Source organism: Natrix helvetica (genome assembly GCF_964273705.1).
Source record: "Natrix helvetica genome assembly, chromosome: 1".
Classification (NCBI taxonomy): domain Eukaryota; kingdom Metazoa; phylum Chordata; class Lepidosauria; order Squamata; family Natricidae; genus Natrix; species Natrix helvetica.
Window position 1 is genome coordinate 52,967,968 of NC_138548.1, and position 17,078 is coordinate 52,985,045.

At 37.6% G+C, this 17,078-nt stretch overlaps 1 protein-coding gene across 6 annotated transcripts in view; it reads right to left on the reverse strand.

Moving 5' to 3' along the window:
• The window catches only part of NRXN3 (neurexin 3), a 1,287,124-nt gene that overhangs the window by 35,082 nt on the left and 1,234,964 nt on the right, over positions 1 to 17,078 (reverse strand). For 3 of the 6 annotated variants that reach the window (XM_081936219.1, XM_081936223.1, XM_081936220.1), the window contains one exon: positions 5,740 to 5,824. In XM_081936219.1, the coding sequence (XP_081792345.1) occupies positions 5,740 to 5,824 (85 nt within the window). The remainder of the gene's footprint in view (positions 1 to 5,739; positions 5,825 to 17,078) is intronic. The other 3 variants (XM_081936218.1, XM_081936222.1, XM_081936221.1) reach the window with 1 other exon arrangement.

Consider the following 17,078-nt stretch of genomic DNA (forward strand, 5'->3'; position numbering starts at 1 on the left):
GATATCTAATATTCAGAAATTATGCAAATGCTCTTGCTAAACAGCACCAAATGATCAAGTGAATCAGTGCTCCAGAAAAGGAGCTATAGGATATGGACATTTATTTAGATGATCTACCAAACAAATGACTTGTGAATCTACTTATCAGACAATAAGCTCTTGATTGGTATTTTTCTCCCTCATCTTAATTGTTTTAATTTGCTGTTCTTGAACAAAAATCTTCTTGATGTAGCTCAATATTAATTATTTTTGGCCTTTACACAGGTTAGCAATGTCCCTTTAACACAGAGGTAACCTTTGCACTAGCAGAATTTAATGAGATCAAGTATGAATGCTAGTGTGTTCTGCTCATTGGTTCTCACTTGATTTCTCCTCACTAAATAGTCATGCTTTATTGTTTTATGAGTTATTTGGCTTGTTCCTCTGACCAGCTAGATAACTAGGTCTGTTGATGATGCTAATCAAGTGACAAGTGGGATGTGTGAATGTTATTTGGTTAGAAAAAAGTGCCAAGAAGCTAAGCCACGTTTTCTTGCAGTTTGTATTCCATTCCATGTACAGAAGCTGACTGGGCTGGCAGTTGAATCATATTTCAACCTTGAAAATGCCACTGAGTACTCTGATACTAATGAACACAGCTAGTTTAGGGGCTGCAGAGCAGTTTGTCTGACACTTGTAATGCCATTATCTGGCGAACACGAAATGAGAATGGCCAGGGACTGAAGTAATAGCAGGGCATGGGCTTCTCTGGCTATCTCCATCTGTTTGTCTAGTGGTACAGTTGCTCCTATAACCAAGAATAATTGAGAAACACACACTAGCACCCTTATCAAAATAATTACCTCATGTGGTAGGGATTTGTGAGTTTTGTGAGCACCCTTATCAAAATAATTAATGCAAGGGCTTCAGCAAGAGTTAATCTTTGTAACCAAAGAAACAGCTACACAGATTCTAAATTGTCATATTTTTTTACGTGCTATCTTTTTTTGCTACAGAATATTAGTATATGCAAATTCTTATCAAGAAAAAAACTTTTGGGTTTCTTGAATGTATCATCTCATTCATTCATTCATTCAATTTATAGGCATCTTCACTTTATTAAGTTTTTTTTTTGATGAAGAAAATACATAACTTAGATGCATATTTTAATCCCGATACCTGCGGGATCGTATTCTGCCCCATACATCCCTGCAACCAATTCGCTCACACAGAGAGGGACTTCTCCAGGTGCCATCCACCAAACAGTGCCGGGGGCGGCGCCTAGGAGCAGAGCCTTCTCTGTGGCGGGCCCAGCCCTGTGGAATGACCTCCCCCCGGATATTAGGATTACCTCTGACCTCCGCGCCTTCTGTGTAAAGCTCAAGACCCACCTATTCCAAGTAGCTGGCCTGGCTCAACCATAGTTTGATGATATTGCTCCTGACGGGTTTTTTAATTTTGTGATTTTATTTAGGGGATTTTAAACTGTGATCTTAATTGTTTCCATCCATCTGTCTACCTCCTCCATGTATATGTCTATTCTGTGTATGTATTGTCCATATTTGTACTTTATATGTTTTTTATTGTACGCCGCCCCGAGTCCTTCGGGAGAGGGTGCGGCTAACAAATAAAATTTTATTATTATTATTATTATTAATTAATGATACATGAACAATTTCTCCCCAGTGGGAAGAAAGTAGGAAAGTAGGAAAGAAAAAGGGCTCTAGTTAACCTGACAAAGTATACACAGATTTATGAAGACCAGTTTCTTGGATTCTGAGTGGGCTCTAAATTACTAAGGATACATAATTAATCCAAGATCTGATTTATATTAAAATTTTATGTATGCGATGTAATTCAATTTTAAATTGAAATTGGAAAGCAACAAGATTCAATTCAAAGCAGTTTGAAAAAGAATCAAATCATTAGTTATAATGCAGTAAAATATTTTCAACTGATTCTGTTTTTGACAGAACTGGATGAAAATAGTTAAGATGATGGATCTTTTACAATACTTTTTTTTCCAGTAAAATTTAAGCCAGTTAACTTCAGTGGTTTAATCTTAATACATTTTTGAAGTATTCTGTGCTAGGATGAAACCTAGCAGCTTCCAAATTGTCCAGAAAACATGCAGAGAATATGATAACTAATATAGAAATTATCCCAGTTTAAAAATTCTGGCATAGATTTTTGGAATTGGCATGCTGAATATCTGAATTAAAAAATTAAGTTAAATTATTTTTTTTTAAAAAAAAGTGATTTGCAGGGAACTCATTCAATGCTTTGAATATTCTGTTAACAGATTTAATGCCAGAGCAAATAAGTTGATCAAAAGTCCTTTGAATCAAGCCATCAATTTGTAATTCTATACCATCCTAATCCTTGCCAAGAACTTGGAAGAAGAATACTTCTTTAAAAAATAACTTTTTCCTGGAAGCCTGGAGGTCACAGAATTCTCCTAATTCTTGGAAGAAAAATAGCAGATGATATGCTGGGTCTTCCAGAAATAGTACATTTCAGATAATGAGCAGCAACTTCAATTTGATCACTCAAAGCAGAGATATAATAGCAATGATTGCTACTTTAAGATTCTTTCAAAGAGAACCTTCATTTGTATGTGCATGCAATGCTTGTATGCGCATATTAATAAATGCATACATGTTCATACACACTTGAACATTTAGATTCCTTTGTGATGCCAGACTTAACATCCAGTATACATATAGCCATAAGGCTGAAAAGATTTCGTATGATTCAAATTTTCTACCACACCCTATCAACAAGAGGAGTAGCACTGAAAAGATATCAGTGGCTGAAATAAGCTGAAAGCATTTACTTTAAAACTGAAAAAAATGGGGATGTGTTGAGAATTTTAAAAGGTTTAAAACAGAAGCTTCTAGAAGTTTTATCAACCAGGGGACAATGACCAAAGCATAATTTAATGGCCATTTTAATGTAATTTGAAGTTATTTTTTTTCTCAGTAGTTGTATGGCAGGACTCTGTTTCTAAACTCTGTTTCTTTATGGATGAACAGGCAATTCCTACATTTGTAGTAACTTGATTCATTCATTGATGCCACGTCTCAAGGTCCTAAAGACGCCAATGCACCACTATGGAAGAGATAATGATACTGCCTTCACAAGATGTCTTCAGGTGATGGCTAAGAGGAACAGACTGATAAAGGGTGAAAAAGCTTCTAGTTTAAGTGCAAATTTAGTAGGAATTAGAGAAAAAAAAAGATTAACAGACTCATAAAAATTAGCAGTGGGGTTCAAATATATATTTCAGCTCTTTTTACATAAAACTCACAATCTAACTGTATCTTGTTGAAGACTAAACAAAAGACCATGTTTGGATCTGGTATAAGAGATATAAAAGATTCAGATCCATTTTTAAACAGCCATCCTTATTTTTTTTCATGCAGACAGCATATCTGTGCAGCATATTCATCTGTGATGGATGAAGTTACAATAGGAGTGCCAAGAAAAGCTGAAAAACATGATCAGTCACAAGAAAGAAGGTCAAAGACTTCTGTCTATAGGAGAAATTCTCTAGCACAACCCTACTGAAGGAGCTCACAAAACTCACAAATCCCTACCACATGAGGTTTATAAATCACCACTTTGTTTAAGACTTATGACTTTTCTTTTCATAAACGCCATTCTTTATTCCAGCAGAACATGGCCGTGAAACAAAGAGGAATGTTAGGAAAGGAGCATCTTGAGCTCCCAGTTATGTAGCACAGCAAAGCAGCTGTTAATGCAAGAATATTGATGCTTAAATTGGCCAAAACCCAATAAAGAGCATATATGTAACTCAGTGATAAACTTGTATTAAATATGTAACTCGGTGTAAATTATTACCAGGAGTCCTTGGTACTTTCTGAGCTTGCAGATGTTTCATTACTTGACAGGGTAATATCATCAGTGCAATGAGGGTTCCATAAAATCTTCATGAGCATATTTCAAATAATATAATCAGTTTGTACTGAATTGTATGTCAACATGAATGCCAATGTTAAATGTTAAATCTGTGTTGCTTAACACCATTCATTCATTGATTCATTCATTTCCCATCTTTATTAAGTTTATAAATAATTCAAGGCAGCAAATATATCAAAAGAGCTGTGGTGGTGCAGTGGTTAGAATGCAGTATTGCAAATTAACTCTGCTCACCGCCAGGAGTTCAATCCTGACTAGTTCAAGATTCTATCGTTCTGAGGTTGATAAAATCAGACTGAGATTGTTTGGGGGCAATGCTGACATTGTAAACTGCTCAGAGAATGCTGTAAAGCACTATAGAGCATTATATAAGCCTATTGCATTATATAAGCCTGTTGCTAATACTCCTTCAATTTTTCTCTCAACAATTCCGTGCAGTGATTTGGTTCGAGAGAAAGTGACTGGCCCAAAATGACCCAGCTGGTTTTCATGCCTATGGCAGGAACACACAGTCTTCCATTTTTTAGTCAAATGTCTTAACCACTAAACCAAACTGGCTCTCTAGCCTTTTTGTGGAACTTCCTAGCTACATGCAAAGCCACAATGGTCTTTACTAATGTCAGAGCAAGTCTTAATCCAAAATGCAAGCAGAATATGAGTAGTGGAAGAGAAATGTGAAAGCGCTAGCTTTGGATGATTTCTATTACTATTACTGTATTGATCTGAAATGCTTAAGGAAACAATGAACATAACCATCTGAAGTTTGATTTTTAGCAAACATAAAGCTTTTCAAAATAATATAATAACCTATCCACTCCACCCCTTCTTTTTGTTTGTTTCTAACAAAAGCAAAAGAAAATAAAAGAAAAGAAAGAAGACTTTTTTTGTGCTTTGTGGTTAAGGACAGATTTGCAGAAAACTTTTTACAACACACACAAAAATTGGATGAAATTCTGTTCTCTATTAGATAACTATTTTAATTCAGAACAAGCCTAAAAAATAAATGTAACTTAAATAAAAGCTTGAAACAAAATTATTTTTTAAAAAAATAAAGTAAATTGCAGTTGCCTGCTGGGTATTGTACAGTCATATCTATTCGTCCCCTCTTCAAAGCCATAAAATTATCAAAATGTATCTATGCTCAAAGGGAAAAATTGAGCCCATTTCAAAATTTTCTAATCAGTTTTGGCATTTTAGTGGATACATTTTGAAGCATCATTGCTGCAGATAGCATGGCAGAGCATAATAATTGTTGCAGATACACTGTGGTATAAATCTCCTCAGACTAGTTAAATAAACAGAGTACAGTATTAGCAACAAATACCTTGCCATGTTAACTGCTTTTAAAATCCCATGGACAAATATAACTTTTGAAGCATGTTTTCATATCTGTCAGAAAGATGTAAAACAGCCATGGCTCTACCTCTTTTTTCCCCTACCTCCTTCTTTTGTTAATTAATAGTTAGACTTTTATTATTGTTTCATGAAAAAACTTCAATCTGCTCCCTTCCTCCCCACCAGAGCCAGTTCAAAAACCATTACAAATTCATAGCACAATGGTTTACAATAAACTGAACAGGCACTAGTTTTCTTTTCTTTTTTTCAAACTTGGCTTTCCAACATTCATGTTTTGCTCCTGCCAGTTCCATGGGATTGGATGCTTGGCTTTAAACAGTGATAATTTATTACACATTTCTATCCATATAATACATATGTCACGCATACATATATAAGCATACATATATATGTATACATTAAGACCACATATATGTATTGGCATTATCAGTTGCAAAAAGCAAGTCAAAAAAGAAGACTGACCTGGCTTACCTACACTCTGCTCGCATTCAATGAAATCTTCATCATCATTAGAACATTCTGCTGAAGAAACGAGGTCATCTGTTGTCTGATGTTGAATAAGAACAAAAGAGAAAAAGGGAAACAAAGATCAAATGAAGGGAGTCATATTCCAAAGAACAGCAGTCTTTGAGTCATAGCTTAGAAATTTCTAAGACACATATTTTTCTTATTATTTAGACCAGGGGTGTCCAAACTTGGGAACTTTAAGACTTGTGGACTTCAACTCCCAGAATTCTGGGAGTTGAAGTCCACAAGTCTTAAAGTTCCCAAGTTTGGACACCCCTGATTTAGACTGTTGGCTTTATTTCTCTTTTTGAATATTTATGGAGATTCTCAACCATCCATCCAGGTCATGGTTGTCCCAAAGGTGCTTTTCCAAAAGACAACTTGACTTTCTTGTTTTTTTTTGTGTGTGTATTCTATTTCTAGCCCAAGATTCTATTAAATTACTGTAATGGGATTCCTTGCTTTCCATATTGTGTTACAATGGTTCTAAGGTACTTCTAGAATACATATTTCCCATATGTAAGAACATAGAAAATTGCCATAAACTTCAGTCACTTTTTCATTTTGCTCAGCATTATCTAGACAACTCTCAATATTTGAAAACACCAAAGACAAAGTAGTTACTATATACGCAGCAGGGAGTTTAGTATTGAGTTTTGGACCTTGTTTTGAAAAATATAATGACAAGTTAGTACTGTATTATACACTCTTATTCCACAGTAGAGACTCTCAGCAAGTTCTAGAGAACTTCATATAGCACCATAAAAATGTTTACCTAATTTTGTATAATTTCCCCAGTTAGTTAACTGGACAAATTAATATATAGTAAACAAATGAATAAATAAAATGGCATAGATGCATAACTAAATCCTCATCCTCATCAATTTCTGGGTAAAATATTTAAAAAATTAAAATATACTTTGTAAGAGAGTTATGCATATAATCATACATGATATGATTGTATTTACACAGAGCAAAATGCACAATATTTCTAAAAATAATACAGACTGTAATCTAGCTGTAGGTATGGTTTGGAGAGTAAAAATGTACTACTATCAAATGATAGGGACACAGTGGCTCAGTGGCTAAGATGCTGAGCTTGTCGATCAGAAAGGTCAGCAGTTAGCAGTTTGAATCCCTAGTACCGTGTAATGGAATGAGCTCCCGTTACTTGTTCCAGCTTCTGCCAATTTAGTAGTTCGAAAGCATGTAAAAAAGGCAAGTAGAAAAAAAGGATCCAACTTTGGTGGGAAGGTAACAGTGTTCCATGCGCCTTTGGTGTTTAGTCATGCTGGCCACATGACCATGGAGATGTCTTCAGACAGCACTGGCTCTTCGGCTTTGAAATGGATGAGCACCGCCCCCTAGAGTTGGGAATGACTAGCACATATGTGCAAGGGGAACCTTTATCTTTACCTTACTATCAAATGAAGGCTACTTTGTTTCAAATTCCACAAAAAAAGCAAAGTATTTGTCTCCCTTATGACACTGGGATGTAGTCCCCTGGTATGGTAATGCATGACAGATGCACTACAGTCTCTGAAAAACTGAAGCCACATCAAGAGTGCCTCTGGTGTCAGTGAATCAGAGCCCATGTTCCAGGAACTTTTCAGCTAGTAATTCTGAGCACGTGAGTGGCTGTGACTGTTCTAATTAAAGAGCAGCATGTACTTCAGTGTGTTAAGAAGTATAATGGCTTCCCTTCCCAGTAGTAAGTCCTTCATGTAATTGCTCCAATTAATAGAATTAGTATCGGAGACCAATGGGAGGGTTTTGTGGAAGCCTCTGGACTCAGGCATATTGTTCGTACACAGGAGTATGAAAGTATCCAGCCCTTGGCAATATGATCTCAACAAATGCCTGATTCTGCCGTTCCCCACTCTTTGCTATTCCAGTTCTATAAACCGTATATAAAAGGTACAGATCTCACAGTGTTGTAGGGCCTATTTAATCAGAATTCCCGTTGGATACCCAGTAGAAGAGAATATTACTATGGACAAAACTGAGTAAGATTCATCTTTTTCAGTGTAAGCATCAAATAATAGGCAGAGGTCTAAAATTTGATTTTAATAACTAATGGAAAAACAAGCCTGCTAACTAGTGGAAATAATAATCAAAGTTCTATAAAAGAGTAAGCAATGCTTTCACTTGCAAAAAAGGCAGACAAACAGAATGCCTGTTTACCTTTTTCATGAAAATATTTCACAGTAACGCAATCTGAAATATGTGTTTTATTCTTTTGAAGGAACATGTCAGAACTGAAATAACTCAGTGTTTACAACAAAAAGATTATTATTATAAATCAGTTGTAATTTATACTATTAACTATTAACTGTAAATTTTACATTATTTTTACTTACCGTTTCTCCAAAAATAAGACAACCCGCCCCCCAAATAATATGCCCAATTGGGCTTTTGAGCGCATGCATTAAAATAAGCCCTCCCCTGAAAATAAGACCTTCTCAAAAATATTGCAATACAGCAGCAGCCATGAGGTGACCACGCTCGCCGCCTCCTGCACCTCAAAAATAATAAGACCTCCCCAAAATTAAGGCCAAACACTTATTTCAGGGGATCAAAAGAAATTAAGACTCTGTCTTATTTTTGGGGAAACACGATACTATTTATTGGCTAATTGAAAAATTTTTGATATGTAGGAATACTTTGTAATCTTCAGCATTTATGAGAGGTTTACCTTCAAATTCCCTCACTTCACAAAACTGACTCTAATGAATTATTGTTTCTTTTTTAAAATATAATTTTTATTTTCAAACAAACACAAACACACAAAACATGTAACATAAAAACCTCTTCAACTGCATATAGTTTGTCGATTGGTTGCAAGATCTTTCTGCATACTTTCCATAGTCATCATTTGAGCTATTGTCAATCAAACATCTTTGTATACATTATTATTATACTTCATTTGTTTAATTATCACTATTGTTTCTCCATTTTAAACAAGGTATTCTAAATATATATCCATTTATATTATAATGATTCATTATATCATCTTCAATATATCCAATCATAAAGAATTTTTTTGTATCCTATTCTAAATCGTTCTATTATTTTAGTATTAATAACATTCTCTAATAATTTTCAATTCCATGTTTTTTCCATTATTAGTATCGTCAAAATAATATACATGTATACAAATTGTTATAATTGTTAAACATTCATTAAGCATAGCTATTATTACATCCTTTTTATATGAGGCATATTAAATTTGAAGTAAGTTTATATTATGGCATTTCATTACATCATTCTGAAATCATCCAATGATATTACATCATTATATTCTATTCTATATAGAATTATTTATCTTTTATAGAAAAGGCTTTTCAATATCATCTCCATCATCCTCACCTACAGTTTGTATAAAATTTCATATTATCAATCTAGTATATATAAATGCTTTATTATCATTATTGATCATTTATTTGACTATGGCTATTTTTACTTTACCTTATACATAGTACTCAAAGTTTAACTACATTTAGCTAAATTTTATAGTGACATTTCATTTCATCATCCTTTATCCTTCCAGAAATATTGTAGTCCAATATCTCTTGCCATTTGTAGAATCTGTATTCTAAGTGTTTTCTTGATAAGTCTTATGTGGACTTCTCTTGACAACTTGTTGTTCATTGGATATCTTATAAGGATTTGAAACTCTCCATCTGTTCCTTTCGTCAGCTTTACTTTTGTTATCACTGGTGCTTCTGCCGAAATTATACTCATTGTTTCTGCCAAATTTTCTCCCCTTTCTTCATTTATGTTTTGACATCTGAGATAGAGTTCCAGTTCATCGATCTCTCCTTTCCATATTTCGCACTTATCATTTCCCTCTGCACTTGATTTGCTGTCAGTGTCAACAATTTTCTTATCACTTTCATATGTTTCTGTAATTTTTTGAACTCTGTCCTCAAATTTCATCATTGTTTTATAAGTATTCGGAACTCTTCCCTCTGGACTTTCTGTATTTTGATCTATAATTTCAAGTCTCTTTTCAATTCTCTCTGTGATTATTAAGACTCTTTGAATTTCTAAAATATTTTTTTGCAATGTTAGTTCCTTTTCTTCTTCGTATTGTGCTATTTTTCCAAGTTATAAACACTACCACTAAAACATCCAAGGCTTTTACTAGGTTTCAAATAAATTCTGTGAAGTTTTTCAGGTCAAAGTTTTCTCTTTCCTTCAAAGAAAAACCTGTATAAACAAAGTGTTTTCCACTGGCCCTTTCAGTAAACAAAGCCAATTAGCTTGTAATATCAGATGTTGCCAAGCCTCTAGATGGCAGTGTTACATCTTTTCCCTCTGTTTTATCCTCTCTTTAACAAGCTCCAAACTCCCGAAGAGAGAAAAAAAATTGTTTAAAGATTACGATCCGGCAGAGCCTTGCGAGGAAAGAGGCTTTTAATCCACGAATACAGAAAATGGGAAAAGTATAGATGAAGAAGGAAAAAAAAAGACCAGTCCAGTTTAAAAGTAAGAGGCATTTGTAAAAAGTCCATCCATAAAAAACAAAATTAAAGTGGAAAAGATAACACGATAGTTTTAAATCAGGGTTAATTCTCCGCTTGCTTCCTTCTGTCTTCAATTTTATTTTAACTCTAAGTCTTCTGGGTTTTCTCTTCTCTAATAATAAATATTTTGTTATCATTTCGTCACACTGTCTCTCCTGTACTGCTTCCGTTTCAGAGGCTTGTCCCAACCTTCTGCAGCCATTTTGGCTGCTTCTCTTGTAGCTGGCAAAAAGAGCTTTCCCTGGATCAATCAGAGGCTTTGCGATGCCCCTGAGATCAGCAGGACATGCCCTTCTCTATCACCATTTCTTCAGAATGGTTTAGATACCAAAAGGATCATCCAGCAACAGAGATATTGACAGCAATCCTGGAACCCCAGGATTGCATGTCATGTCGTAGCGATGTTGCCACAAAGAAGAGGGAGTCAAGCTATTCTCCAAGGCACCTGAGGACAGAACAAGAAGCAATGGGTGGAAACTAATCAAGGAGAGAAGCAACTTAGAACTGAGGAGAAACTTCCTGACAGTTAGAACAATTAATAATAATAATAATAATAATAATAATAATAATAATAATAATAATAATAATAAATTTGAATTTATTAGCCGCTCCCTTTCCAGGCAGGACTCGGGGCGGCGTACAATGGAACATATAGACATAACACATGTGTACAAACACATAAACATACATATATACAAAGACATACATGCACGGAGGAGGTAACAAATTACAACATTTAGACAATTAAAATCACCATCAACATACCCCAATAGTAAAAACCCAATGTACAATTAAAATTTAAAATTTAAAATTTAAAAAAAGACAGTCAGGAGGAATAAGAAAAATTACGGTTGAGCCAGGCCAGATAATTGAAAGAGGTGGGTCTTCAACTGTACACGGAAGGAGCGGAGATCGGAAGTAATCCTGATGTCACGGGGGAGGTCATTCCACAGGGCTGGGCCCATCACAGAGAAGGCTCTGCTCCTGGGTGTCGCCCCCCGACACTGTTTGGCAGACGGCACCCGGAGAAGTCCCTCTCTGTGTGAGCGAATTGGTCGTAGGGATGTGTGGGGCAGGATGCGATCCTGCATGTAACTAGGTCCTGTGCCATGAAGCGCTTTAAAGATCATAATCAAAACCTTGAAACGCACTCGGTAGACCACAGGAAGCCAGTGCAGCTCGCGCAGGAGAGGTGTTACAGGGGAGTATCTAGTCCTCCCCATAATCACCCACGCGGCCGCGTTCTGGACCAACTGTAGTCTCCGAGTGCATCTCAAGGGAAGCCCCATGTAGAGAGCATTGCAGTAGTCCAGGCGAGACGTCACTAGCGCATGGGTGACTGTGCGTAGGGCATCCCGGTCCAATAAGGGGCGCAATTGGCGCATCAGGCGGACCTGATGGAACGTCCCCCTTGCCACGGCTGTTACATGGTCATCCATGGACAGCCGGGCATCTAGGAGGACGCCCAAATTGCGCACCTGTTCCATGGGGGCTAGTTGCACGCCCCCAATGGCCAGAGATGGAAGCACCTGGTTGAACCGGGGGGCCGGAAGCCACAGCCACTCCGTCTTGGAAGGGTTGAGTTTTAGTCGGTTGCCTTCCATCCAGACCCGTACGGCCTCCAAACACCGGGACATCATTTCGACGGCCTCATTGGGGTGGTTCGGGGTGGAAATGTATAGCTGAGTATCATCAGCATACAGATGATATCCCACCCCAAAACCACGGATGATCTCGCCCAGCGGTTTCATGTATGTGTTGAACAGGTGAGGCGAGAGCATCGATCCCTGTGGCACTCCACATGTGAGTGACCTCCGGGTCGAACTCTGCTCCCCTGCCAACACACGTTGCGTCCGGTCAGAGAGGTAGGAGCCAAACCACCGTAAAACGGTGCCCCTGACTCCCAGCCCCTCTAGCCGGTGCAACAGGATACCATGGTCGATGGTATCGAACGCCGCCGAGAGATCTAATAGGACCAGGATAGAGGAACAACCCCTATCTCTGGCCCTCCAGAGATCATCAACCAATGCGACCAAGGCCGTCTCCGTGCTGTGCCCGGGTCGGAAGCCGGACTGGCGCAGGTCTAGATAATCATATTCCTCCAGGTGACGTGGGAACTGCTGTACCACCACACTCTCTACAACCTTCAGCGTAGAGCTTGCCTCCAGAAGTTGTGAATGCCCCAACACTGGAAGTCTTTAAGAAGATGTTGGATAGACATTTGTCTGGAACGGTATAGGGTTTCCTGCCTAGGCAGGGGGTTGGACTAGAAGACCTCCAAGGTCCCTTCCAACTCTACTATTGTATTATTGTATTATATGTCAAGCCCGCCTCCCATTAATTATTGTTTCTAAATTTCTAATTATTTGTCTTTAGAATTTCTTTGGTCCCCTCTGATGAGGATTCTATATCTGTATCCATTTTTATGTACTGAATCGTGAGAGAGAATTCCAGTTACTATAGAAAAATTCAATCATAGCCATTACATACCTTTTGCCTTTTTCTGACAGCCCAAAATAAGAATTTATGCTGCAGATTTGTACCCTTTGACCTACTGTTCCAAATAAAATGGCTCTATGAAATACTCCATAGGAATCAGTCCCATTTAGACTATGACTATTCCATTCATTTGCTATGTGTTGATTTTATGGGTATTAAGCACTAGATAAAATAAACCCTGTCATGGAACAACTTTATGAAACTATAAACAACACATCCAGCGGATGATGTGTTCTCATGCTTAGGATGGATGAAAAGAGAAAGGCCTATAAATTTCTGCTTCTCAAGTCTAGCAGATAAATTGTGCTACAATATGCTCTTGACGGCTGACTTCCTTTTTAAAATCTGGCTTATATTCCTTTAGCAACCTGAGAAACTGTTTCCATAAAGCATTGCATACTCCTTAACCTTCATTAGAAACCAGTATCAAAGTTATGTTTTCAATGAACAATTAGGATAAATGTAGTATAGATTTCAATTCACCTTATATTAATAAATTATATATTAGATTTAACTGAGAAGTTGGACTCAACTGCTTGAAGAAGAAGGAAATGTCCTCGAACATGATCTCAATTACCAATTATCAAGAAGAAACATTCCGCCTAAGCAAAAGGCAGATTTAAGCATTATGTTTTAAACTTGAGCAGATCTAGAGCTGGATTTTATTTTCCCTTCCACCTCCAAATAAATAATATCAGTTAATATATTATGAACTGTTTCACTTTAAGCAAAATTTAATACAAATTAAATAACGGGTAACAACTTTCCTGCAATTATAGGGAAAAAAATATTTTAGCTTTCTTGACAATTTCTCAATTGTTTTGTGAAACTCCAAAATGAGCTTGGTACCAAGTAACATTTGGTAACAATATTATTTTACTTCAATGCTGCATCTTAATTTTTAATTTCATCGCTGATTTAAAGACTTCTCACTTTGCCTCTTCCAGCCCTCCTGTTTAATAAGGGACTTCATGATTTGTTATACAATTTTGCTTACACTGACCAATTAGAAATACATTCTCTAAAATGGTATGATATTTTTTTTACTGGGGAGGAGAAATGAAGAGTAAAACCCACTTGTGCACACACATTTGCATTATTATTACCGTGTACATAAAAATGTGAAGTCAGCTGCAAATTATTTAACTGTTGTTGGCTTTTATGCACTGAGTTCTTTCCAAGAACCTAGAATGTATCAGTGTAATTTATGTGTGGATCCAGGCAGTGTGGCTTTATGTAATTGATAGAAATTTTGTCAATCTGTAGATTTTCTAAGTGGCATCCAACATTTTTTGTATGACAACCAGTGTGCTGTTAACCACAGCCACCACCGTGGCCAGTAATTTTTCAGCTTGGTTGTTCAGATCTTGATACTTTGTAATCTTCTGCAACTCTTTGTCTTCTATTCTACTATCTCCTGGTATTGCCACATCTATTATCCACACTTTCTTCTTTTCAACCCCAGATAAATCTGGTGTGTTATGAGCCAAAAACTTACCAGTCTGTATTTGGAAATCCCACTATATTTTAGCCTGCTAATTTTAACTATATTTTTCAGCTCAGTAATTTTTCATTACTGCACTGATAATTTTTACAGATGTTTCAATGAATCATTTTGGCAATCCTGTTATGTTGCTGTTTATAATCAATTTGTGCGATCATTTTTTTGCACAAGATGAGTATATAATCTACTATTTTCATCTGCCTTTTTGCACAATCTGCACTTTGAATCATTGATGATGAATTTTTCAACTCTGACCTTGATTGCATTTGGGTCTTAAGCAGCCAAAATCAAGCCTTTGATTTATATTTTTAAAGTCCCAGTTGTAAGCCATTGCCAAAATGATAAAGGTTTTACCTTCATCCACTTTCCCTACAGTCTTTTTTTAGAAATTAATCATGTAATGCTTTTTCCTGACAGCATTCTGTTCTTGAGTTCATTACATTATTTCAATAGTTTGTTATAAAGATATTTTTGTAAAGTATATGGTTTATTATATATTGGTAATATATTCTTATATATTAATATTTTATAGGCACTTTCCCAGGAACATAATTATAAATCTTTTAAAATTCAATAAATATATTTGCATTAAAAAACACAATGGGTACTAAAAATGTTATCTTACATAAGTATCATGAGGTCAAACAGACATTATAGAGATGGCCATGTAAGTATGGCCGGGACCTCTAAGCATTTCTACTAACATTTCAGTTGAATAACTTCTGCAAAAGAATAGTTTTTAATTGATAACATCAAAAGCTGCTGAGACATCCAGGAAAATCAACAAGAATACATTTCCCATTTCTTTTTCCTTGACAAAGATAACAAGAAAGGAAACAAATCTTCACAGCAGAGCTTTATAGGTTAACCAGCAATTTCAAAATTATGTATGAAAGTGACCTAGAAAAAATATGCGGCAAAAAATAGAGCCTTAAGCTAATAGCCAGCCTCCAGTTGTATTGTCAGTACCTTGGTTTATGCTAATCAGAGAATCCTGATTTGTAGATGTGAGATGACAGGTTAGGTAAGACTAAAATAAAATTCTTCTTTAGAAATAGCATAACTTTTTTAAAAAACGGATTGAGCATTATCTAAAGTCAGGTGAAAGGTCATTTTCCCAAAAGGCACAAAGAAAAGACTGTTACCACAACACATGGTTATTTTAGGATTATTCATAAAGTACCATATTAAGCCAAGACGCCATCCTCTGTGGCCATCATCTCTAAAGCAGGCATTTGAGATATTGTTAGATCTGGGCAACGAGAGGACAGACTGCGGACACGAAGTGACTTATCAGCTCTTTATTAATAGTAGTAGTGATCCAGCTTGCTCTGTGGTCGGAGGGTTCCCCTTTTATAGGGATCGGGTACGCCCCTCGACCAATCAGAACGATACCTGTTTCCCGCTGTAGCAGCGGACCAGAGAGGAGACTTGCCTTGATATATGCTAATATCTAACACCCCTCCCCTCCTAGACGGAACGTTGCGGCAGGTAACATAGTCTTTTAGGTATGTGGGGGGTTGCCTTACTCGGGAGGAGCGTCGTAGTTCTGGTTGGTCAGAAGTGGTTGCAGGATCGGATGCTTTTCCTGTTCCATGTTCTGAAGGTTTCGTGCCCTCGTTGCTGGGGCGTTCCGGAGTCTGCTCGGTTGCGTTGTCTGGGGGTTGCTCTGCTTCGTGCGTGCTTTCTTGTTCCAAGCTGGGTTCGCAGGTGTCGTGGTTCTCTATGATGGGGCTCTCGCGTGGCTGACTTTCTGTTGGCAGGAAAGTATCGTCTTCGTTTCGAAGGTCTGAGTGTGCTAGGCGACCCCGAAGTTGATCGATGTGCCTTTTCCAGTTCCGCCCATCTTCCAGCTCCAGCAGATACGATCGTGGACCCGTGATGCCAATGATCTTTGCCGGCATCCACAATGTTCCCCCTGCATAGTTGTGGGCGTATACTGAATCAACTATGCTAAAAGACCGAATTTTACTTGTGGAGTCCGGGGGAGCTGTGGCAAAGTAATTTGGGTGAAGACGGTCCAGGTGAGACCGTAAACGGCGGCCCATGAGTAGTTCAGCGGGGCTCCTACCCGTCGTTGCACTTGAGGTGATATGCTGAATTAAAAGGTAATGATCAATGCGTGTTTGCCAATCACCTGGACCCATCCTAGCGAGGGCCTCTTTTGCGAATCGCACCATTCTCTCTGCCTGTCCATTTGAAGCCGGATGGAATGGCGCGACGAGGGCGTGCCGAATTCCCTGACCTGCTAGATATGTCTCAAATTGCATGGCCGTGAACTGGGGCCCGTTATCGGAGACCAGGAGGTCGGGCAGGCCATGGGTGGCGAAAAGTCGCCGTAGAACCTTAATGACTGCCTCTGCCGTGGTTGAAGTCATTAGGACTACTTCTAGCCATTTTGAGTATGCATCCACAACTATAAGGAAAGTCTGACCTTGGAATGGCCCTGCGAAGTCGATGTGTATTCTCGACCAGGGTGCTTTAGGTTTCTCCCATTCTGTGGCGGGCGCTTCCGGGGGTGCTGGTCTCGATTCCTGGCATGGGTCGCAAGTGGCCACCCACTCCTCTATTTCTTTGTCCATGTTTGGCCACCAAACGTAACTTCTTGCTAACGCCTTCATCCTAACAATCCCCGGATGACCCACATGTAAAGCATCTAATACATTTCTACGTAAAGCATACGGAATAACAACTCGATCCCCCCCACAATAAGCACCCTTGTAGCACTGAGAGTTCGTCCCGTTTTGACCAAAACACTTTGA